Source organism: Pristiophorus japonicus, chromosome 3 (genome assembly GCF_044704955.1).
Source record: "Pristiophorus japonicus isolate sPriJap1 chromosome 3, sPriJap1.hap1, whole genome shotgun sequence".
In the NCBI taxonomy this organism is placed as follows: Eukaryota; Metazoa; Chordata; class Chondrichthyes; family Pristiophoridae; genus Pristiophorus; species Pristiophorus japonicus.
The window spans coordinates 201,395,862-201,421,814 of NC_091979.1; the positions used below are offsets into that span (position 1 = coordinate 201,395,862).

The window sequence follows — 25,953 nt, forward strand, 5'->3', positions numbered from 1 at the left end:
GGTGGTCTTTGGCCAGGGACTCTCAGGTGTCGGTGGGGATGTTGCACTTTATCAGGGAGGTTTTAAGGGTGTCCTTGTAACATTTCCTCTTCCCACCTTTGGCTCATTTGCGTGAAGGAGTTCCGAGTAGAGCGCTTGCTTTAGGAGTCTTGTGTCTGGCATGCGGACAATGTGGCCTGCCCAGCGGAGCTGATCAACTGTGGTCAGTGCTTCAATGCTGGGGATGTCTGCCTGGTCGAGGACGCTAATGTTGGTGCGTCTGTCCTCCCAGGGGATTTGTAGGATCTTGCGGAGACATCATTAGTGGTATTTCTCCAGCGACTTGAGGTGTCTACTGTACATGGTCCATGTCTCTGAGCCATACAGGAGGGCGGGTATTACTACAGCCCTGTCGACCATGAGCTTGGTGGTAGATTTGGGGCCTGGTCTTCGAACATTCTTTTCCTCAGGCAGCCGAAGGCTGCACTGGCGCACTGGAGGCGGTCTTGAATCTCGTCATCAATGTCTGCTCTTGTTGATAAGAGGCTCCCGTGGTATAGGAAATGGTCCATGTTGTCCATGGTCGCGCCGTGGATCTTGATGACTGGGGGGGTGGGGGGCAGTGCTGTGCGGCGTAGACAGGCTGGTGGAGGACCTTTGGCTTACGGATGTTTAGCGTAAAGCCCATGCTTTTGTACGCCTCAGTAAATATGTCGACTATTGAAAGCCATGCAGCTTAACTAGCCTTTGGAAATCCCTTGATAATGGAGCAAAATTGTTTCTTAGCATAAAAGGAAAAAACAGGTTTTAATATTGTCCGCGTCTTTAGTGAGCATTTAGATGGCTTTGTAAACCAATCCAAGAGTCTCTGTAACCTCCTCCAGCCCTACGACCCTCCGAGATCTCTGTGTTCTTCTAATTCTAGCCGCTTGTGCATCCCCGATTTCCATTGCCTCACCATTGGCAGGTGTGCCTTCAGCTGCCTAGGTCCTAAGCTCTGGAATTCTCTCCCTAAAGCTCTCTGCCTCTCTCTCCTCCTATAAGATGCCCCTTAAAACCTACCTCTTTGACGAGGCCAAAACTGAGATTGAGGGTGGATAGAGTTAAGATACAGATTGGGAATGATCAAATTGAATGGCGGAACAGGCCAATGGCTTACCTCTGTTCCTAAAACAGGAAGCCTGGTCCCCCCCTCTTGGTACCGGGCCACTGGCCTGGCCAAAACCCTCCTTGGTGGACCAGTGGGCCCAACTAAACTTTGTGCAGAGCTTGCAGCGGCCCTCCCCTTTACCTGAAGGGGAGGGACATTGTGACGCATCAGCATGATGTGGCTCTACCACCGCGCTGACCATCCGTCTTCCGCCTCGCTCCCGAATAACTTCAGTCCCTCAGTTGCCCCAAACACCGCCCAAAGAAAAAAAAACTTTTAAGATGTCAATTTAGTTCGACACTCCACCCCATGGATTGAGGCGAAGAAAAATCATTTGTATCAGTAGGTGCACCCCGTTTCGGTCAGGGGGGAAATTTCGGCCTCTATGTCTCTACTTATAAAGCAATGTGCTTTTTTGACAGCCTTATCAACTTGTCCTGCAACCATTTGTGTACGTACATCCCAGGTTTCTCTGTTCCTGCACCTCCTTTAAAATTGTGCCATTTAGTTTATATTGCCTCTCCACATTGTTGGAAGCTACGTGCAAATACAGTTCAGAGGAATGGGATGAAGTCTCCTCGATCTGCTAGCCAATAATACTCTTGTGTAAAATGAGTTGGGCAGGCTCACTCCAGTGCTTTGTGGCCTAAGTACAAAACTGCCTCCTTAATTCAGCGGTAGCGATTAGCAGCGAGTTGACTATCTCTGTGGCTGGCACAGAAAACTGAAACATGTCCAAACTGGTGCAGTCCAGGGTGCCCCTTTTGAGATTTTGCCCATGCAGAGAGAGTTGCAACCTGCTGTGTTATATCTGACCTGGGAGTGATAGAGGCTGGTGCTGCATGCTGCAAGTGGAACTTTCTATTATAGGATTTATTGAACAGAAATGGGCCATTTGGCCCAACTGTGCCAATCCACACAAGCCGCCTCCCACTCAATATCTCACCCTAACAGCATATCCTTCAATTCCTTTCCTCATGTGGTTATCTAGCTTCCCTTTAAAGGCATCTCTTCTGTTCGCCTCAATTACTCTGGCAGTGAGTTCCACTTTCTAACCACTCTCTGCATAACTATTCTCTTCCTTGGCAACCTTGCCTTGATCAGCACAAAATGAACAAAAGAGAGGGGTATAAAAATAGGATAATTGATTTGGAAATAATGTAGTGCAGAAAAAGTCCTTTAAATTTGAGGTCAGAGAGCGCAAGCCAATGCAGGTTTGATGGGAGCATCTCTCTGGTGATTTCATAATGGTTCATAACCAATGGGCCTGAAATCCCGATTTCTTCTTCCCGCGGGTGTTCGACTAAAAATAGGAGAAAAGATGCGCACTTACCTTTTGGTCGAACGCTCACCAGAAATTCCGGGCTCAAGGCCTCCTCCTCTTGCACAATGGAGCGTGTTCCCGTTGGGACGCCCGTAGGCGTCACATGGGCCTGGACATCCAATCACGGTAAAGTATTTTCTCATTCATATTAATAGGAGTTTCGTATGAATGAGAAACACCCCCAAACACTACTTAAAACATTTTTTAAACCACCTCACATTAATAGATTGTAGAAATTCAAGTTGATAGAAATGTTTTTGAAAATAAAAATTTGCCAATTTAAAAAAAGAAAACATTTAATTATGGTTTAAAATAAAATGATCTGAGTGGGCAGGGTTTTTTTAACATAAATATATATTTTAAAATTTTAGTTTTATATGTTTTAAAACTCTTGCGCTGGTAAACTTAGGCTATGCACCTGCTTTTACCAGGCACAAGAGTTTTAAGGATTTTTGCAGGGCAAGAGATGGGCAAATAGCCCAATCTGTGCCATGGGAATGTCCTTCTCCCTGAGATGTGCAAGATCTATCAAGCCAGAACTTGTCAGATCGGAAAAGCTGGTTTTCACTGCATGTGCATGGCGTGTCGAAAACCAGCTTTTCTGATGCTTCCCAGGTCCGTACACAATCTGTACAGACCCGGGGAGGCCGGACTTTCAGAACCAATATTAACTCTGTGCCTATCATTCTGTACTTACTCTGGGCTGCCACATTGTGGGCCATCCCCAGAGGACACCACCACAGGTCGAGAGTATAAAGAGCTAGAGAATGCCACTACAGCTTCCAGCGCGAGTCGCCCCAAGTGTGCGACGACTTTGAGGTAGGCGACTGGGTGATCTCATCAAGCCCCAGGTCGCCGGTTAGAGCGTGGGCTGGAACATCGGCAGGGCCCAGGTTCAGCAGAGGAGTGGGAAGGTTGTAGCGGAGGTGCGGCAAATGAGGCTATGGGCCCAGAAGAGCTGAGGGCCCAGGGGCAGCACGGGCCAGCCCACACTGCAATTTGTGTGCACACTAGATCCGTGCAGCAAAGCTGGTCTCCAGTCGTCCTGGTTAACCCTTGCCACTGGATAAAGGCCTAGCTCTGTCAAAAAATCCACGCACAGACATCTTCCACCCCTGGAGTTCAGGACTAGAATATCTGGTCCTTCATTAAAACATCTATGAACTCATCCCTTTTGGTGTGGAAGCAAGTCATCCTCGTTCGAGGGATCGCCTATGATGATGATGACTCTGGGCATTCTTCACAACCGCGAAAGATACACTCGAGAAAATTCTAATTTTCTTAGCTTTTTTTATAAATCTAGGAACCTTTTAAAGTTTTCCAAGATTTCAATGGATTGTCGATGGATAAAGAAGGGTTGGAGAGAGAAATGGAGAGGTCACATTGGTTTAGTGATTGGGGTTAAGATGCATCTTTGGGACAGCGTAGACAGATCTGTAGTCTGTACCCAGGTGTCTTGCCTGGGAGGGCTTGATGTTGAATCCTAGGGATAAAATTGCCAGAAAAACATGGCTTTTCACTGGTGAGGAGGATTACAGACCTCCGATTACTGTCAACCATGGCTCAATGGGTAACAATTTCGCATCTGAGTCAGAAGATTGTGGGTTCAAGTCCCAATCCAAGGACTTGAGCGGATTATCTAGGCTGACACACTCCGACGTTCAATTGAGGCCCCGTCTGCCCCCTCAGGTGGATGTAAAATATCTCATGAGGCGGTTTGAAGAGGAGCAGGGGAGTTTTCCCCAGTGCCCTGGCCAATAGTTATCCCTCAATCAACATTCACTAAAACAGATGATCTGGTCATTGTCACGTTACTGTTTGTGGGACCTGGCTATGTCAAAAACAGCTGCCGCATTTCCTACATTACAACAGTGATTAAACTTCAAAAGTACTTCATTGGCTGTAAAGCGCTTTGGTATGTCACAAGGTCATAAAAGGCACTTTATAAATGCAAGTACTTGCTTTCTTTCTTTACTCATGAGCAATGGCACGGAAGATCCACTTGTGTTTTTTTATCGTGCAGTGCACAACGCATCTTTTCACTCCACTCGTAGCTCTGTGCTTTGAACTTTCCAAATATATAAATATTCGGGGTCGGTGATGATGTTGCTGGACACCAGTTGATAATGATGATTTGATGTACAAATAAGCCTCTTTATTAATACAACCTATTTTACTGCATGTTGGTTGATAGTGACCTATCTCTGGGTCAATGGTATGTCGAAAACTATCTGGAAGATTTTAATTGGACGCGATGAGTAATTTGTTTTTCAATAACTCCTGCGTCCCATGATCTGGAGGGCTTAATGATTTCAGATGTGCAATAAGCTCTCACTGCTGAAGGTGGTGCGTGATGTGGAGAGAGATCTAGGAAAGTGGACTAGAGACTGGACTTTCCTCAGACTGGAGACTGGAAGCTCCTTGCACTGGACAGTGGGGAATGGAAGCACCTTTTATTTTGTTAGCAAAGCTAGTTTGGACTCCAGTATACTGATAATCCCCTTGGTCTTCACTCCTGTGCTCAGACACCTGTAGCTCATGATTTGATGCTTTCTTGAAGCACATTCCTGACAACTCAGTTGAGTCCTAACTGCGTGACTTTTGACTACGTCAGATTTGATTGAGGATGCTTAGGATTAATTTATTTTTCAAGGTTTGCGAAAACCAAACAGCAATTTTACTCCTTTTATTTTATTTTGTCAACGTCCGGTACATGTTTATATGCTGTAAACCAAATTATAGTGCGGTATTGAAAGCTTTGTTTTTCTCTTTCACTCTCTTTCGGGACTCGATTGATGACAGAAGTTTGAAGGATTGCGAAGAGAGCCCGGCCTGTAATTAGTCAGAGCAGCAGTCGATGTGTTCGTGGAGGATGGGCAGACAGGGGGTTGCTAGGCAACTGCATCAGCACCATGCACGAAGCAGTAATTGGCTGGGCCTGTGTGGCTGGCTGCGTGTTGGGGCCTGCTCTATTGCTGTTCTTCGTTAGGGGTGGGGGGGGAACCCCTCCAATTAAAGGAGCTGGCACACAAGTGGTGGAGTGTCTGGCACCTGCGCTTCCTGACTGCATTCATCATCTGATTTGTAAAAGAAATGTATTCCTTTTCCTGAGAAGGAAAGGAAGCACTAAATTCGACAGCCTGAAAAATCTTTTGTCTGAAATAGCGCTCGCTCTCTCTCTCTCTCTCTCTCTCCTTTTTTTCTTTTCTTTTCTCTCTCTCGCGCTCTCTCTCTCTCTCTCCTCTCTCTCTCTCTCTCTCTCGCGCTCTCTCTCTCTCTCTCTCTCGCGCTCTTTCTCTCTCTCTCTCGCGCTCTTTCTCTGTCTCTCTCTCCCTCTCGCGCTCTTTCTCTCTCTCTCTCTCCCTCTCGCGCTCTCTCTCTCTCCCTCTCGCGCTCTCTCTCTCTCCCTCTCGCGCTCTCTCTCTCTCTCCCTCTCGCGCTCTCTCTCTCCCTCTCGCGCTCTTTCTCGCTCTCGCTCTCTTTCTCGCTCTCGCTCTCTCTCTCCCTCTCGCTCTCGCTCTCGCTCTCGCTCTCGCTCATCTCTCTCTCGCTTTCTCTCTCTCTCGCTTTCTCTCTCTCTCGCTTTCTCTCTCTCTCGCTTTCTCTCTCTCTCGCTTTCTCTCTCTCTCGCTTTCTCTCTCTCGTGCTTTCTCTCTCTCTCTCGCGCTCTTTCTCTCTCTCTCGCGCTCTTTCTCTCTCTCTCGCGCTCTTTCTCTCTCTCTCGCGCTCTTTCTCTCTCTCTCGCGCTCTTTCTCTCTCTCTCGCGCTCTTTCTCTCTCTCTCGCGCTCTTTCTCTCTCTCTCGCGCTCTTTCTCTCTCTCTCGCGCTCTTTCTCTCTCTCTCGCGCTCTTTCTCTCTCTCTCGCGCTCTTTCTCTCTCTCGCGCTCTTTCTCTCTCTCGCGCTCTTTCTCTCTCTCGCGCTCTTTCTCTCTCTCGCGCTCTTTCTCTCTCTCTCTCGCGCTCTTTCTCTCTCTCTCTCGCGCTCTTTCTCTCTCTCTCTCTCGCGCTCTTTCTCTCTCTCTCTCTCGCGCTCTTTCTCTCTCTCTCTCGCGCTCTTTCTCTCTCTCTCTCGCGCTCTTTCTCTCTCTCTCTCGCGCTCTTTCTCTCTCTCTCTCGCGCTCTTTCTCTCTCGCTCTCGCGCTCTTTCTCTCTCGCTCTCGCGCTCTTTCTCTCTCTCTCTCGCGCTCTTTCTCTCTCTCTCTCGCGCTCTTTCTCTCTCTCTCTCGCGCTCTTTCTCTCTCTCTCTCGCGCTCTTTCTCTCTCTCTCTCGCGCTCTTTCTCTCTCTCTCTCGCGCTCTTTCTCTCTCTCTCTCGCGCTCTTTCTCTCTCTCTCTCGCGCTCTTTCTCTCTCTCTCTCGCGCTCTTTCTCTCTCTCTCTCGCGCTCTTTCTCTCTCTCTCTCGCGCTCTTTCTCTCTCTCTCTCGCGCTCTTTCTCTCTCTCTCTCGCGCTCTTTCTCTCTCTCTCTCGCGCTCTTTCTCTCTCTCTCTCGCGCTCTTTCTCTCTCTCTCTCGCGCTCTTTCTCTCTCTCTCTCGCGCTCTTTCTCTCTCTCTCTCCGCTCTTTCTCTCTCTCTCGCGCTCTTTCTCTCTCTCTCTCGCGCTCTTTCTCTCTCTCTCTCTCTCGCGCTCTTTCTCTCTCTCTCTCTCGCGCTCTTTCTCTCTCTCTCTCGCGCTCTTTCTCTCTCTCTCTCGCGCTCTTTCTCTCTCTCTCTCCGCTCTTTCTCTCTCTCTCTCGCGCTCTTTCTCTCTCTCGCGCTCTTTCTCTCTCTCTCTCTCGCGCTCTTTCTCTCTCTCTCTCGCGCTCTTTCTCTCTCTCGCGCTCTTTCTCTCTCCCTCTCGCGCTCTTTCTCTCTCCCTCTCGCGCTCTTTCTCTCTCTCTCTCGCGCTCTTTCTCTCTCGCTCTGGCGCTCTTTCTCTCTCGCTCTCGCGCTCTTTCTCTCTCGCTCTCGCGCTCTTTCTCTCTCGCTCTCGCGCTCTTTCTCTCGCGCTCTTTCTCTCGCGCTCTTTCTCTCGCGCTCTTTCTCTCGCGCTCTTTCTCTCGCGCTCTTTCTCTCGCGCTCTTTCTCTCGCGCTCTTTCTCTCTCGCGCTCTTTCTCTCTCGCGCTCTTTCTCTCTCGCGCTCTTTCTCTCTCGCGCTCTTTCTCTCTCGCGCTCTTTCTCTCTCGCGCTCTTTCTCTCTCGCGCTCTTTCTCTCTCGCGCTCTTTCTCTCTCGCGCTCTTTCTCTCTCGCGCTCTTTCTCTCTCGCGCTCTTTCTCTCTCGCGCTCTTTCTCTCTCGCGCTCTTTCTCTCTCGCGCTCTTTCTCTCTCGCGCTCTTTCTCTCTCGCGCTCTTTCTCTCGCGCTCTTTCTCTCTTGCGCTCTTTCTCTCTCTCTCTCTCGCGCTCTTTCTCTGTCTCTCTCTCCCTCTCGCGCTCTTTCTCTCTCGCGCTGGCTCTCGCGCTCTCTCGCTCTTTCTCGCTCTCTCTCTCTCGCTCGCGCGCGCTCTCTCTCTCTCTCTCTCTCTCTCTCTCTCTCTCTCTCTCTCTCTCTCTCGCGCGCTCTTTCTCTCTCGCGCGCTCTTTCTCTCTCGCGCGCTCTTTCTCTCTCGCGCGCTCTTTCTCTCTCGCGCGCTCTTTCTCTCTCGCGCTCTTTCGCTCGCTCGCTCTCTCTCGCGCTCTTTCGCTCGCTCGCGCTCTTTCGCTCGTTCTCTCTCGCGCTCTTTCGCTCGTTCTTTCGCTCGCTCTTGCTCGCTCTCGCTCGCTCTCTCTCGCGCTCTTTCGCTCGCTCTCTTGCTCGCTCTTGCTCGCTCTCTTGCTCGCTCTCTTGCTCGCTCTCTCTCGCGCTCTTTCTCGCGCTCTTTCGCTCGATCTCTTGCTCGCTCTCGCGCTCTTTCGCTCGCGCTCTCTCTCGCGCTCGCGCGCTCGTGCGTGCGCGCGCTTTCTCTCGCTCCCTCGCTCTTTCTCTCCAGGCTTTCTTTTACCTAATATTTGAAACAATAGTTTATTTGATTAGATTACAATGTTTTGTCCATAAATGTTACCAGTCCTTGGTTCCATATCTTGCCATGTCTGATACTGGCTGGGCAAAAAGACGATGACCTTTTCTATATTTTCCTCTCCTTGATTCAAACCCCCTTCCTACAGCCTAATTCCATCTCTTTGCCTGATGCCCGTGACTGGTGCCAGATGCTTGAAGGATGGTGAATTAGTTCCCCATTGCTGTATGGCACTGAGTATAGTTGCAGAATAATTTTTCCCTGACACCTTACCCCACCCCACCCCCGCCCCATGCCCCAACTCTGACTGATCATATTGGGTGAGGATTGTGAGACACCGCGAGCAACTGCTGGTTTTGATGTTCCAATTATGCCCCAAGCATCAAAATGTTCAAGAAGCTCTTTCATGAATGGGACCTGAAATTACCGCCACAGGACAAGTAGGTGATGAGTCATTGATCCACAGAAGAAAATCACTCACCTGTGGAGTATTTGACAAGCGCAAAAGTATTTTTATACTGCGAGACATCAGCCCGTTGCCGCTACACTCTGTGTAGTAACCCAGACTATCTTTATCATAAGAACATGAGAAATAGGAGCGGGAGTAGGCCATTTGGCTTATTCTGAGACTATGTCCCCTAGTTTTAGTTTCCCTTATGAGTGGAAATATCCTCTCTGCATCCACCTTGTCAAGCCTCCTCATTATCTTATATGTTTCAATAAGGTCACCTCTCATTCTTCTGAACTCCAATGTGTATAGGCCCAATCTACTCAACCTATCCTCATAAGTCAACCCCCCCATCTCCGGAATCAACCTAGTGAACCTTCTCTGAACAGCCTCCAATGCAAGTATATCCTTCCTTAAATACGGAGACCAAAACTGTATGCAGTACTCCAGGTGTGGCCTCACCAATACCCTGTACAATTGTAGCAGGACTTCTCTGTTTTTATATTCCATTCCCCTTGCAATAAAGGCCAACATTCCATTTGCCTTCCTGATCACTTGCTGTACCTGCATGCTAACTTTTTGTGTTTCATGCACAAGGACCCCCAGGTCCCTCTGTACTGCAGCACTTTGCAATTTTTCTCCATTTAAATTATAATTTGCTTTTCTATTTTTTCTGCCAAAATGGATAACCTCATATTTTCCTACATTATACTCCATCTGCCAAATTTTTGCCCACTCACTTAGCCTGTCTATATCCCTTTGCAGATTTTTTGTGTCCTCCTCACAATTTGCTTTCCCACCCATCTTTGTATCATCAACAAACTTGGCTACATTACACTCAGTCCCTTCATCCAAATCATTAATATAGATTGTAAATAATTGAGGACCCAGCACCGATCCCTGTGGCACCCCACTAGTCACTGTTTACCTACCGGAAAATGACCCATTTATCCCGACTCTCTGTTTTCTGTTAGTTAGCCAATCCTCTATCCATGCTAATATATTACCCCAGCGTCGTGAACTTTTATCTTGTGCAGTAACCTTTTATGTGGCACCTTGTCAAATGCCTTCTGGAAATCCAAATACCAAATACATCACATCCACTGGTTCCCCCTTATCCACCCTGCTCATTACATCCTCAAAAAACTCCAGCAAATTTTTCAAACATGATTTTGCTTTCATAAAACCATGCTGACTCTGCTTGATTGAATCATGCTTTTCCAAATGTTCTGCTACTGCTTCCTTAATAATGAACTCCAACATTTTCCCAACGACAGAAATTTGGCTAACTATAGTTTCTTGCTTTTTGTCTGCCTCCCTTTTTAAAATAGGGGCGTTACATTTGCAGTTTTCCAATCCGCTGGGACCGCCCAGAGTCCAGGGAATTTTGGTCGATTACGACCAATGCATCCACTATCTCTGCAGCCACTTCTTTTAAGACCCTAGGATGTAAGCCATCAAGTACAGGGGACTTGTCCGCCTTTAGTCCCATTATTTTACCAAGTACTACTTCATTAGTGATCGTAATTGTTTTAAGTTCTTCCCTCCCTATAGCCCCTTGATTATCCATTATTGGGATGTTCTTAGTGTCTTTTGCTGTGAAGACCGATACAAAATATTTGTTCATCATTTCTGCCATTTCCCTGTTCTCTATTATTAATTCCCCAGCCTCATCCTCTAGGGTACCAACATTTACTTTAGCCACTCTTTTTTTTTTTCCTTTTTATGTACCTGTAGATCTTTGTTCCCTCTCTATCATTTTTTAGTCGTTCTTTGCTGGCTTTTAAAAGTTTCCCAATCCTCTGGCCTCCCACTAGTCTAGGCCACATTGTATGCCCTTGTTTTCAATTTGATACCATCCCTTATTTCCTTAGTTACCCATGGATAGTTATCCCTTCTCTTACAGTCTTTCCTTCTCATTGGGATATATTTTTGTTGCGAGTTATGAAATACCTCATATCTGCCACTGCTCATCAACCGTCCCATACTTTAATCTATTTTCCCTGTCCACTTTAGCCAACTCTGCCCTCATACCTTTGTAATCTCCTTTATTGAAACTTAGTACACTGGTTTGAGAACCAACTTTCTCAGCCTCCAACTGAATTTGAAATTCAATCATGTTATGGTCACTCATTCCTAGAGGATCCTTTACTCGGAGAGCGTTTATTAATCCTGTCTCATTACACAGTACCAGATCTAAAACAGCCTGCTCCCTGGTTGGTTCCCCAACGTACTGTTCAAGGAAACTATCCCGATACACTCTATGAACTCTTCCTCAAGGCTACCCTGGCCAATTTGCTTTGCTAGGTCCAATCCGTTATTTCTTGATTTATACTCCGTCCAACAGTGTAGCTGCTGTGAGGGGACATATAGACTACGTCCACCAGTGACTTTTTTCCCTTATTGGGCCCAAATTTCCCCAAGAGTTGCCCCGTTATTTTTGGAGTAAGTAGCTTTTTTTGAAGTAACTTAAAAATCGCAAATTTCCCCATTTAACTTGCTCCAATGTAAGTCAGTTAATTAGGTTTTTATTTTAGTTTAATTTGTTTTCTCCAAAAGGGGGCATGACAAGCCACTTACACCTCTTCTGGCCATAGAAGCAAATTTGGCCAGCTGAAAGTTACTCCAAACTAACTTAGGCCAGTGTACGTGGCCACTTTTGTAGGCACAGAAAAACCTTACCTACATTTAAGAAATCAGTGCAGGTAGCCAGAGATAGAGGTGGGGGAGGTGCGGGGGGAAGATGAGTTAGAGGATTCCAAAGCTCTAAAGACCTTCACATCAGCACAACATTACAACATCTTTAGCACAACAGCTGCACAACATCACCACAAATAAATGAAAGATAAATCAGCTACAGAAAATAGATTAGTCCTACCTTGCTGACTGCAGAACGCACCGGCTAGCCCTCCTGCCAGAGCTAGGGGTGGCAGGTACGCATGACTGTAGGGGGTGAGGGATTTTTTACTTTTTACAGTTGACCCTAAATGTTGCATGGTCCTAATGGAGGATGATTCAGTTTTGATGCAAAATACCTTTTATTGTGAATTTTAACAATGCACTTCAACGATACCAACAACAACAACAGTCACAACAGGAAAGAAAGTCTGCACCCATCCCTCACCCACATCTCGGGGAAAGTGCACTTCCTTATAGGGTCGGTGATGGTGATCGAGGGGGTTGAGGGGCCGGCTTGGGTCTGACCCGTAGCTGGTGCATGGAGTGAAGTGGGAGTGACATTTGAGTCTCCGGTCTTTGTGCCCTTATTGCAGAAGCCAGCTCCCTCATGGCATCTGCCATTGTCTGCACACCCTCTGAAATGCCCGCCCTTACTTCCCGTCTTAGTTTTCACCCGATAGTGTGGCAACCTCATCACGCACTCCGGCCACCACGAGTGAACTTGAGGGCTTTGGTCTCCTCATCCAATGAAAAAACCTGATTAACTTCTGCCGAGGGCTGCCTCTCAGGAGAGACTGATTGGCTTCTCCTTCCCTTCGCCGTGGGTCTGCCTAGTGGCACCCCTCCAGTGCGAGGCGCAGGCTGGGACAGTGCGGGACTGGGTGTCCCAAGATGCATTTCCCAACCGCCACTCGGACCCGCGACCTCGGAAGGTGTGAACCCATGGAAGGTTGCCGAGGAGCTCATGGAGGGTTCTGGCAGTGTGATGCCCTGTGATATGTCCTGATTGATATCGCGGTCAGCATTCTCCTGAGCACACATTTCCATGGACCCCTCCTCCCCCCCCACCCGCCTTGGTCTGGAGTGTCGTCGTCGTCTTCTGCAAAAGACAACACAACAGTCAAATGGTTAGCAACACAGGAGGGGGCAGGATGAGTGGCATGAGTAGTCTCACGCATAGCAGGCCAGTTAGCAGGTTGATTTGAAGGGTCACTATGCATTTTAATGACTCACCCTCACCCTCGCGTGTGGGTCCAGCTTGTGAAGAGCTTATCTTTCTGCCAGAGCGAGTCAGCAAGGCAGCAACCCTCTGTTCCAGGGGTGTCAGTTGGTGCAGATTTGGCGGACTTCCTCCTGTTCTAGTTCTCTCCCTCTTGTAGGCCAATTTCTTCTGCAAAGATGAAAATATTAATTGTCAGACATGGTGCATTTCTGATGGGTGGGACACATACAGATGCTCACATTTTTCCACTGCAATTCAATTAAAAGATGAAGATATTACTTACACTCACTACTTGACCAATGTCCTGCCATTTCTTCTTGCATTGGCTTCCAGATCTTGCGGTGTTGACCCCAGCGGAGAATTCTTCGGCAACGAAGTTTCATCTTTTTCTCATTTCCTTGGGGGAGACCTTTGAAGGACCACTCTTGCTGATATCCAGCTCCAGCCATTTCTCCTCAATAACTGTCACTAATCTCTCCACTTACTCATGGAGGAAATTCTTGGTTCTTCTTGCACGCTCTTGCGCCATTCGTCTATTGGACTCAAACGCAGGTAATGTTCAAAGATTACACTTACACCCCTCTTACACCTATCCAGCACTCCTTTCCACTCCCTCAGCCACACAAAAGTCAATATTCAGACCTCACCTTTATATGTGCTCCATAAACAATTATTCTGAGGACGCTCTCTCTTTAATTGGCCAATTGCCAAGCTTCCTGTTACACTGCGCACGCAGACTGAACCGCCCATTGCGCATGCGCACACACTCAAACAGTCATGCGTGCCCCTGCTGGCACTGCACAACACGCTGGGTCCAAGTCCTGCACCACTGCCGAAGCTCCGCCGCGCCCCCCTCCCCCCCCTCCCTCCCAGACTCTGCTGCGCGACGCCAATGGATCCGGACGACGAGGGAGCGGCCAAATTCAGAGGTAGATTTTTGCCGCTTTTTTTCTCTCCAGGATGTCGACGCACAAGATACGCCACTCTAAGCGGCTGGGGAAATTCGGGGTCATTATTCTTTATCTCCACCCAAACCGATTCAACATCTTGATCTTCTGAGCCAATATTGTTTCTCACTAACGCACTGATCTCATCCTTTATTAACAGAGCTACACCGCCTCCTTTTCCTTTCTGTCTGTCCTTCCGAATTGTCAAATACCCCTGAATATTTAGTTCCCAGTCCTGGTCACCTTGCAACCACATCTCTGTAATGGCTGTCAAATCATACCCATTTGTCTCTATTTGTGCCGTCAACTCATCTATTTTGTTGTGAATGCTACATGCATTCAGATAAAGAGCTTTTAAATTTGAGATTTTACAATTTTTTTCCTGCTTTGACCTCACTTTCTGATTTACCTTTATGTTTATACATTCTATCCCTTCCTGGCATGCTCTGAATTTCATTAATTTAAAGCCCTCTCTACAGCCCTAGTTATTTGATTCGCCAGGACCCTAGTCCCAACACGGTCTAAGTGAAGCCCGTCCCAACGGAACAGCTCCCTCTTACCCCAGTACTGGTGCCAGTGTCCTATGAAACAAAACATCTTACTCCCACGCCAGTCTTTGAGCCACGTGTTTAACTCTCTGATCTTATTTACCCTATGCAAATTTGCTCGGTTTGATCAGTTGGCTTTCAGATGAGATGTTAAACCGAGGCCCCGTCTTCTCTCAGGTGGATGTAAAACATCCCACGCTACTATTTCGAAGAAGAGTGGGGGAGTTCTCGCCGGTCTCCTGGCTAATATTTATCCCTCAACCAACATCACTAAAACAGATTGGCTGGTCAGTACTTCATTGCTGTATGTGGGATCTTGCTGTGCATAAATTGGCTGCTGTGTTTCCTACATTGCAACAGTGGTTACACTTCAAAAGTACTTCATTGGCTGTAAAACATCTTGTGATGTTCTGTGGTTGTGAATGGTGCCAAATAAATACAAGTCATTCTTTCCCTTTCTTTGAGGGTCTCCTTATCTGCCACTGCAATAACCACCTCCATTGTTGGCCAAATGAACCCCTTGGGTTGCTTAAGAACATTGGCCTGCTTAATTCGTCAAAGCACCAGCCTCTGCTTCTCAGCTAGTTGCGGCCAGTTTCATTTTCTTCCCTCGGACAAACAGGTTGATTTAGGGGAGGCAATTCAAGTGGAATAAAAAGAGAAAAGGAACATTTTATAGCATTGCCTACTTTCACACTCCTGTAGGGCAGTTGGAGGCCAATTCAAAAAATAGATGCTGTCTATTGGTGGTTTAAATTTCAGACAGGAATTAACTTTTTAGGATGTGGATTTTGGATTTCTTGCATAGAAGATGTTGAAATTTCATTGTGCTGTCTACTGTAGACCCAGGACTATATTCTGGTGTGTAGTGTAGGCCCAGGACTATATTCTGGTGTGTAGTGTAGACCCAGGACTATATTCTGGTGCAATGTACTGTAGACCCAGGACTATATTCTGGTGCAATGTACTGTAGACCCAGGACTATATTCTGGTGCAATGTAGTGTAGACCCAGGACTATATTCTGGTGTGTAGTGTAGGCCCAGGACTATATTCTGGTGTGTAGTGTAGGCCCAGGACTATATTCTGGTGTGTAGTGTAGGCCCAGGACTATATTCTGGTGTGTAGTGTAGGCCCAGGACTATATTCTGGTGCTATGTACTGTAGACCCAGGACTATATTCTGGTGTGTAGTGTAGGCCCAGGACTATATTCTGGTGCAATGTACTGTAGACCCAGGACTATATTCTGGTGTGTAGTGTAAACCCAGGACTATATTCTGGTGTGTAGTGTAGACCCAGGACTATATTCTGGTGCAATGTACTGTAGACCCAGGACTATATTCTGGTGTGTAGTGTAGACCCAGGACTATATTCTGGTGTGTAGTGTAGGCCCAGGACTATATTCTGGTGCAATGTACTGTAGACCCAGGACTATATTCTGGTGTGTAGTGTAGGCCCAGGACTATATTCTGGTGTGTAGTGTAGGCCCAGGACTATATTCTGGTGTGTAGTGTAAACCCAGGACTATATTCTGGTGTGTAGTGTAGACCCAGGACTATATTCTGGTGCAATGTACTGTAGACCCAGGACTATATTCTGGTGCAATGTACTGTAGACCCAGGACTATATTCTGGTGCAATGTACTGTAGACCCAGGACTATATTCTGGTGTGTAGTGTAGGCCCAGGACTATATTCTGGTGTGTAGTGTAGGCCCAGGACTATATTCTGGTGTGTAGTGTAGGCCCAGGACTATATTCTGGTGTGTAGTGTAGGCCCAGGACTATATTCTGGTGTGTAGTGTAGGCCCAGGACTATATTCTGGTGTGTAGTGTAGGCCCAGGACTATATTCTGGTGTGTAGTGTAGGCCCAGGACTATATTCTGGTGTGTAGTGTAGGCCCAGGACTATATTCTGGTGTGTAGTGTAGGCCCAGGACTATATTCTGGTGTGTAGTGTAGACCCAGGACTATATTCTGGTGCAATGTACTGTAGGCCCAGGACTATATTCTGGTGTGTAGTGTAGGCCCAGGACTATATTCTGGTGTGTAGTGTAGACCCAGGACTATATTCTGGTGCAATGTACTGTAGACCCAGGATGATATTCTGATGGCGCCTCTGTAATAACCTTCTATTCTGGATGAGATTAATTGCAGAATTTGCCTACTTGGATAAACCCTTTTTCTGGATTGCCTCCCTTGCAGGTGAGAAGCCCTACAAGTGCTCATGGGAAGGTTGCGAGTGGCGTTTTGCACGAAGCGACGAGCTTACCCGGCACTACCGGAAACATACAGGAGCCAAGCCGTTCAAATGTAACCACTGCGACAGGTGAGGTGCCACACAAATACACCCCCTCGTCATGGAGTTGTGTGTGGCAGGGTTTGGTGGGTTCGGGCCGGTGATGTAGGGGCTGGGTGCGGGGAATGGGGGGCAGGATGCCAGATTGGTGGGGAGGGTGCGGGGTAAGTGGAAGGGGGGAGCGGGGGCGGGGGGGAAGAGAAGGTGGGTAGGGACTAAGGCTGTTTGTCCAACTATTGAGCTGTGAAGTGCTTGCTCCCTTAACTTCATACAGTCCGCAGTGCTGTAACGCCCCCTGCTGTTGCTCCTTGATTTGTATCCTAGAGTGTCCAGACCAGTTATCTACATTATAGTTTGCAATGGACTCTGCCATTCAGAGACAGTCCAGGAGATAAAATCAGAGGAACATTTAAATAAAATTATTCATTTTCTTTCAACACCTTTGTTTGTTAGGTATAAAAACGTGGGGGTTGGGAAAGGAACGGCTGTTTGACTGGCGCTCAAGAAGCGTCGAATTGGGTAAGGAAGAGTCTGTTTGCCTTCCAATCGGCCGGGCGCCGTGAGGATGGACATGTTAGGTGGCCAATGACGGGAAGTGGGAACAGGGCGATTGATGGGTGGAGGTCATGTGATGAAACCTCCAGGAATACGTCCAACCAGAGTTGGCAACCCTATATCAGTGGTGTCTCAATACTGGCATTGATCCTTTTGAATTGGCGATAATGTCAGCGGGCTAGTGGGTCTCTTAGCATGTGGAGTGGGATGGCTTGGGATTCACAGTCTTCACCTCAGTACTTGGACTCTTAAGAGAAGATCCAAGTGGCCTATTCCAATTAACGGAGTTGAAGGAACTCTCTCTTTCCCTCCCCCCCCCCCCCCCTCTGCTGTAGAGACATCCTTTGGAGCCAGTCGATTAGTGTGACAGGCTCCAGCCTGTCTGCCTGGTTCTGTCTGAAACTGGTCCCCAGTCGTCCGTTTGCTGTTCTACGGTGGAGCTTTCAAGTTGGACTCAACTACGCTCTGCTCCTAACCGGGCTGTGGGTATCACCTGGCAGGGCCATGCCAGAGCTACAGGCTCCTTTTAGACTCCAGGTTCAATCCAGGAATCCAAATTGGAGCTGTCCTGGATCTCTGCCCCTCTATGCTCCACAAATGTGAGGAGAAAACGAGATGCAGTAAATAAGCTGCCGGCACATTATCAGAGCATTAATGAGCAGTATTTTTATTAGACTGGCTGGCTGCCCAATTCCGACACCTTGGAGCCTTCCAGTGGCATTGTGCCAGAAAATCAGTTGGCCAATGGCTTCTCCAGTATGCCACACTTCTGTGTCTGGCTTTCTCCAGCCCACTGGTCTCTGTCTGACTTTACCCAATTTTTTTATCGCTCTCTCTCTCTCTCTCTCTCTCTCTCTATCTCTCTGCCTTATTCATAATCTTTCTGTGTGTGTCTCTCTCGCTTCTCTTTCATTCACGTGCTCTTGGTATTGATCTCTTTTCTGTCTGTATAGATCTAACAACTGCCTGTGGGGCTGTTTTGCGAGGGGGCGATTATGAATAATTTATTGACTCTTCCCATCTTGCACTGTCATTTATTTCCCATTAGCTTAGCTCAGTTAATGAAGGCATGAGTGCAGCTCCGAACTGGCAGGCTGCATTGTGTAGTGTGTGCTCCCTGCCGACAACTGTGCAGCTTCTCATTAATTCGGTCTAATAACTTAATCAGGTGCCGATGTGTCTTGCTAGGCCAGGTTGGGGGGAGGGGTGGTGGAGTGACTGTAGAGGAGTGGGTCCGATCAGATGTCCCACTGGCAGTTTGATTGCAGTCGGCATGCCAGCTGGTGAGGAGCCACATATACACCTGCTCATGGTGCCATCTGCTAAACAGATCACCACCCACCTGCCACTTTCACCCAACACACACAGACTCACGGAAAAAATGCTCCTACATTTCCTGGTTGTCTGTCCTTTGCTTGTCCTTATCTGTCTTTCTCTCTCTCTCTCGCACACGTTCTAGTTCCCATTGATGCTCTCTCGCTCGCTTTCTCTCACTCTCCTTTCACGTTTTCTCACTCATTTTCTCTTTGACTCTTTCACTATCTCGATCACTGATTCTTGCTTTCTGTCCGCCTCACTCTGTCTGTCTGTCGGCTTATCGCACTCTCATATATGCAGAGGGCTCCTGGGTTAGTTATGGTCAAATTGGGCAGGGTTCCCTCACCTGATTGCTGAGATGCCTATTGGAAGTGTGAGTGTGTGAACACTGGCTGAGGGTGGACTTGGCCTCTCTCTCTTCTCTCTCTGTTTCTTTCTCTGTTCTCTCTCTCTCTCTGGTCTCTCTCTGGTCTCTCTCTCTGTTCTCTCTCCTTTTATCTCTCTCTCTCAGTTCTCACCTTTTTCTGTCTCTCTCTCATCTCCCAAGTCTCTGACTTCTCCTAGTGTATAACTCCACGTGAACAGGCAGCTCCCCTGTATCTTACTCTTGTGGAGGTTATTCAACCCTGTCCTTGCCCAATATCCTGCATATGCTCCCTTCCTAGCAGGATTCTTGGCCTCTTGTTACTTCCCTGGCTGGGCTTCATTGACCCATCACAGACTGGGAATCAAAACCATATCACTTGGGCTACACGGCCATTGTGGGATTGCTATCCTGCTTTTTAGAAAAGAAAGAGCTTTAATTTATACAGCGCCTTTCATGACCAAAGCATTTTACTTTTGAAGTGTAGTCACTATTGTAATGTAAGAAACGCAACGGCCAATTTGCACACAGCAAGCTCTCACAAACAGCAATGTGATAATGACCAGATAATCTGCTTTAGTGATGTTGGTTGAAGGATAAATATTGACCAGGACACCGGAGAGAACTGATCTGCTCTTCTTCAAAATAATGCAATGGGATCTTTTACATCCACCTGAGAGAGCAGATGGGGCCTCAGTTTAACATCTCATCTGAAAGATGGCACCTCTGACAGTGCAGCACTCCCTCAGTACTGCACTGGGAATATTGTGCTGGATTTTTGTGCACAAGCCTCTGGAGTGGGACTTGAATCCATAACCTTCTGACTCAAATGTCAAAAGTGCTAACAACTGAACCACGGCTGACACTCAGTTATGAAGACATCCAGTTAATTGTACCATTGGTACAATGCTCTGGTCGGACCACACCATGAATACTGTGCCCAGTTCTGGTCAGACCGCACCTGGAGTACTGTGCCCAGTTCTGCTTGGACCACACCTTGAATTCTGTGCCCAGTTCTGGTCAGTCTGCACCTGGAGTATTGGGTCCAGATCTGGCCACTGAGACACAAGGGAGATCGTGTAGAGAAGGGCCATGAGTTATGCGGAAAGACTTGGGGCTTTTTGCTCTTAATAAGTGCCATCTGTTTGGTGATCTTGTAGAGGTTTATAAGATAGTAAATAATATGGGAAAGCTATATAATTGTGAGACTAGGACTAGGACAAGGGGACAACAGATTCAAACCATCAAGCGGGAAATCTAAGACTGATCTCAAAGAGTGATCGATACTTGGAATGAATCTCCAGATAGTGTAGTGGAGGCGACACCCCTGTTAAACTTGGATGCTACAATGGGGGAGGGGGAGCCTTGGGGTCTTTCTGGGGGGAGTAGACTGTGATGGGCTTCCTCATCCGTAATTATCTTGTGAAGTGTTCCGATTGTGAATCTTATATATGAGAGAAGCATTCGAAGAATGTTATTTCATTACCTCGAGGTGTATTGTAATGGCTTATGTCATTAAATAAAAGTTGTATATTTTTTAAAATACCTCACAAAATGATCTCACTGATGCTGGATCAGGTCGGACATGCTCCCAGCTCTCTGGTCAGCAGAGTTGCAGTGGCCCTCAGTGCAGCTCAGTTTGAAAGGGGATGGGGGAATTTAGCCAAAGCTTCAACTCCTGAACATTACCCACGGACCCAGGCCGTTGGTTTGTGGTTTGGACAGGAGTTGTGGAACTTGATGCCCCACCCCCAAATGTTCCCGAAGAAGAGGAGAAACACTTATTCAGTAAACTGGTCCTGATGATTTCAGCTCAAAATTGGATGTGGATAGGCATTGGTTGGTGAAGGTAGGGTCAGGTACAACCTAAATATACTGCTGATGTTAATCATCATTGAGGCTCATGAATGCTTTGAGTGTGGTACAGTACAGTGTCATCTGATGCTTGTGAAACCATATTCAATCAGGTATAAATACCTTGAGAGGAGCAAAATTGTCAAAAAATAGTAATTCTCGGACCTGGATTTGTGTCCCGTGCGAACTGATGTCTCACACAGTCTGTAATCCCTGCTAATTTTGAAGGATCACTATGAAACAAATTTGGAACCTTTGGAACTAAGGTCCACATTGCAAAACTCTCTGATTTGGCCTTCAATTATATCTCGGAGAGGATTGCAATAGAAATGTCATATTCTGTGCAGTGTAAGGATATTTTATTGAGTCCAAGATACAGGCATGTTGTTGGGGCAGAGCAGAAGATATTTTACTCTGAATCTGACCTAGAGATAAGGTTGTCAATTCTGATTGGATGTATTCCTAGAGGTTTCATCACATGCTCTCCCACCTCCAACCGCCCTGCCCAGTAAAACAGCCTTGTTTCCAATCTACAATATTTATATAACTAATAAATTAAAAGTGTCCAAAGAAAATTTTAAAAGTCTTTTTAATGCCCTATGATTTTTCTCCCAGGTTTTTGCTCTCAGCAGTGTCCAGAAGGTTAATCTCTAATTCCTGGAGACTCCAAGGCAATCCTGGAGTCCTACCTAGGGATGCAAGAAAGGGAAATACATTTCAGTTCCTGTCTCTCAGACCGCTTGGTTTTGATTTATGCAAAATTCTCCCAAAAATATTTATCAGGAAATTCTGGAATAAATCACCCGGCTGCAGAGAGGGATGAAATGGCTGCTTTTTGTATGGGAAGAAAAAAGATGACTGCCCTTTTTGGGTGAACCTGGATGCTTGGGGCAATACAGTGAAATACGCACACTTTTTGGGTGGTTCGCATTTTAATGGATCAATTTTCTTTTCTCAGGTGTTTCTCCCGATCTGATCACCTCGCTCTTCACATGAAGAGACACGTTTGAGAGAAGAGACCAATCCACACAACACCATGGCATGACTGTTAGCGGGGGAAGGACCTGTTTCTAAAGAGCACAGAAATGTGGTTGACTTGTTGCCATTGTTGCAGTGAGCATGTGTGCATACACGTTCTTGCGCTCACGCACACTCTCTCTATCGATGTATACACACGCACTCTATCTCTTGGTCATGCCTTACCCAGTCTATCGGTCAGTTAGCCACTGCCAAACGATTGCTGATTGAAATCGCATTTGGATTTCTGTTGCCGTGGAAACCAAAGGGGATTACAAACTTGAGACCACCTTCCAAGCCTTGACAGTGAGAACAGTTGGTCCACTCGTAAATCAATTGGCCTTCCAATTTTGGATTCCAACTCCCACCTGGCATAATCTCCATATTCTCAGGCCAACAAGTTGAGACAACCTGCAGGTAGAAGTAAACAGTGGTCAGAACTCAGTGCTGCATTTCTATAACGTGCAACCAGGCGATCATCAGGGACACCCAATGCCAACCTGTTGTGGGCCTTTTTTGGCTCTTGTAGCTATGTGACTTTTTTTAACAGAGCAGGACAGTGCAGAATGAACACCCGCTTCTCTTTTTGAAGAGGACACCCTAAGTGGTGAAGTTTGAACAACGTGAACAAATGGTTGCTGACGTGCCCTGTCCTCTTTTCTACCCCTTTCTCGCACGCACCCAGCGGCTCGCCACGCGCACTAGAAAGGTTGGTGGCCGCTGGCACCATTTTGAGCAGGCCCAAAGGAACTGCAGCAAGGCTTGCGGGAGTTGGCTGCATCCTTTAAACATGTTCCTCCCAAAACTTTTTCTGCTGAACTGGACTCGAATAGATGTGAATTGACTAATTTATAAACGGTTAGCTTGGATCCTGTCTACATAGGTTGATTGAATGAACTTCGGGGTGTGGGGGCGGGGTGAGAGGAGGATTTATTTTGCTGAAAAGGCTCATGGGAGATTTCCACCTCCACGTCAGCTTGACTCTAACCATTCTGTTTGTAAATGGCGATATTTAAATTGACCTTCCTTGTGTATTAGGAGCCTATGGAAATGGTAACTAGATGAATTTGGTTTAAAGTCAGTGAAATCACTCTCCTCCCTTTCGGTAGTCATACGTTCTCCCCATTGTAAAGCTATACTGCGCACCTGAGCGCGCAATTAATGCGCGGGTCGATACAGGCCAATGACTTTCAGCCTTTTTGTTCTCTTTCTCTGGAGGATGCATCTCCACTGGCTTGGTTTCCTGGGCAACGCCGAGGAGGGCCAAGCTAAGCCACCCTCCAGCTGACTACCTTGTCTGCTCTCAGTGCACAGTTCGAGGCCAACAAGACAAACCAAAGATTGGGGCAGACGTATAAAGAGCACCACTAACTCTTCTTTTTAAAAAAAAATATATATATATATTATTTATTTAACCGAGAATTATCATGGCAACACAGCTCAGTTTAACCACTTCACTCACCTCCGTGATAGTCAAGATTTTGTTTGGCTCTAGGTTCAGAGGACTAGAGGAATTTGCAGTTTGATATGCAGCCACTGGCAGATGTCTGCTGCTCCCGACTCCATTATTGTGGAAGGAAACACAGTGACTTTCAACATCCCCATGTGAATTGCCCTTCATGATTTAAACGAGGCTTGGCCTTGACATGGGATACATCTGACTTACCCACCTCTATGCAACTCCTTGGAATGGGTTAGCCATGTTGGGATTGGCATTGAAGGTACACTGTGTTCTGGTCACATTACATTGGACTTGGGAAGGAGAGGTGGGAGATTTACAGAAAGACGCCAATTCATGTATCCGGTGAGGATGCAACCTGCCAATGAGTAGGGCCATGGGTAATGTGTGTATATAGAAATCTAGCCAACTAGATGGCTTCACATTTGAGTCGGCCTGTCATTCCAGCCTAGCTGCCACAGTCCCTTCTCAAGTGGACCAATTGGCCATGTACCTCATAGAAATGGAGAGCTCTATGGGAGGGCAATGGTGGGTGAAGAATATGTTTTGACTTGCACATTTCCATCCAATAAATTGATAGACAACATTGACCAAAAGTGTATGGTAGGCCCAGACTAACCTGGAAAGAGGGCGCTTGGAGCTGGCAGCCTTTAAAACAAAAAAGAAAAGAGAGGGAAGGGCGGGAGGGGTTGAATGAGGAAAGGAATGTGTCGATGCGAGTAACGTTTAACAATTAACGTATTTATTTTACACTATTACTGAAATGGTCTTCTATCTCCAAGTTCATGCAAGTGTTTGAGTAAGCCCAGTTGCATCAATAGTTGTCTATAGCTGCCGAATATCCAGGCTGCCACCCATGAATTGCTCATTATTATTGACCAGCTTTACTTTGTTGCCCCAAAACAAATTGCCGCCAACTTCCAATATTGGCAGCACACGGCGCGATTACTGGTGGTTTACCATGGCTTTGAAAAAAGACTCGACGCAACCCAGCACCATACACTTGCCTAGTGCAACCAATGAGAGTATGAACAGGTCCTGGCTCACTGAGAATTGTGCCTTATGTAGATGCTGGCCCACGCATTGATCATCCTAACTGCTGCCCCATGTCCTTGGAAGCATCGACCTACACGGCACTGCGTGACCATCGTTGTTTCCCATCCAACTCGTCTGAAACACTCGACCATTCTTGGCCTGGCCAATCAGTTTGGAAGTACGGTGACTGTCAAACAGTTAAGAACGCACCTGGTTGAATCCCAGTTTGGTTTATCATTATTAATCCTTCTGAGCATAGTCCATTCTCGATGACTTGATTTGTTTAAGGTGGGGAGGGTGGGAGAGTCATTTGGTGCGAACTACATGAAAAAAATATGCTGGCAATTTTTTTTATAATTTACACTCCAATAGCCCATTGGTGACTCCCAATTAGCTGAATAAATCCGTACAGGCTAGTTTTTTTAATATATATATATTGTTTTGAAAGTATCACTTTGTTTCAGATGAACAATGGTTAGAACTGTTTCACTGACATTTTCAGTGGCCCGAGAATCAACTCCAATGTTTATTATATTGTATAAATTGAATATTTATTGTGATCTCTCTCTCTTTTTTTCTCTCTCTCTCTCTCTTTTTCTCTCTCTCTCTCTCTCTCTCTCTCTCCTTTTTCTTTCTCTCTCCTTTTTCTTTCTCTCTCTCTCTAACATTATCTCTCTCTGCTGCCATATGTTTTCTTTTCCTGCTATGTTCTGTCAAAATAACAATAACCTATTGCCCAAGAGACAGCTAGGTCAAAAAGATGTCCCAAACTTCTTGTAGGATTTACTGAAAAGTCTTTGGCGATGATTTGCAGACACTGCTAGTTTGGACAGAAATGAACGGTCTGTCAGTTCTACATCCCTTCATGCCCTGGCCCTGTTTGCTCCCCACTCTTCCCCAATCTTGCCTCCTTGCAGCAGTTTAATCTTTCGTGACCTGTGCGTCTTTTTTTTGGGATGTTAAATCCAGGCCATTCTTGAACCGGTTGATCAATGCACTTGACGCTTAGTATGTCCTTCTAGATGGGTTTAGGAACTAAATCCATCCAAGCGTTTGATTGGATAACTCCGATATCAAATAGTCAGTCAAATAGCTGGATCCAAAGTCTGTCACGAGTTTAAAATGTCCATTCAAGTAGTTAGATTTTGGTTCCCATACTAACCAGCTTAACCACTTTTAAGCTGTAATTGGCCTATTTCCTCTCCTGTGCATTAGCAATCAATAGTATTGGCATAAATTCAGATGATATTATTCATCCAAGTCTGTGCACCAAGACTGCCAACAGACAGCATTCAGTGCCAACAAAACAATGAAACAAACTTGGTAACAAGGGCACTACCATTGAGAGATGCAGAAATTTCTGAACATAGATTCTGAGCACATCCAGAGAATTGGTCAGCGGAAACTTGCATCTTAAATTTGACGACGGAAACATTTTTTGGGGTGGGGTCAAGAAGGGAGAGTGATAATCAGAGCTCTGATGTGCATTCGTGATTTCTTGGCTATTCTGGTTCAAAAAATGTTTTGTTGTGGAAATATCAATTGTGCCAATAGGTCCTCTACCTTTTATCACGGCTGAAGACTGGGTTATTCACTGCCATATCCCATTAATGGAAACTTATCAATGAAACTTTCTTCATCCCTCCTCCATCACTTAACATTCCAGTCACCAGCAAAGTCCTGCTCCTAAGCTAGCTCCATATCTCAGTCTCTAGTCTTAAGTCACAGCCGTTCCTGATTATTGATCTTGCATTGAACCCAACACAAATCTGTAACGTGAGGAGTGG

The 25,953-nt window shown here is 46.6% G+C and overlaps 1 protein-coding gene across 1 annotated transcript in view; it reads left to right on the forward strand.

Moving 5' to 3' along the window:
• Positions 1–23,795, forward strand: part of LOC139259438 (Krueppel-like factor 7) — a 93,806-nt gene extending 70,011 nt beyond the window's left edge. Inside the window, exons 3-4 of the mRNA XM_070874910.1 lie at positions 16,472–16,595; positions 21,614–23,795. Of these exons, the coding sequence (XP_070731011.1) occupies positions 16,472–16,595; positions 21,614–21,665 (176 nt within the window). The 3' untranslated portion in view covers positions 21,666–23,795. The remainder of the gene's footprint in view (positions 1–16,471; positions 16,596–21,613) is intronic.
• Positions 23,796–25,953: the final 2,158 nt, after the last annotated feature.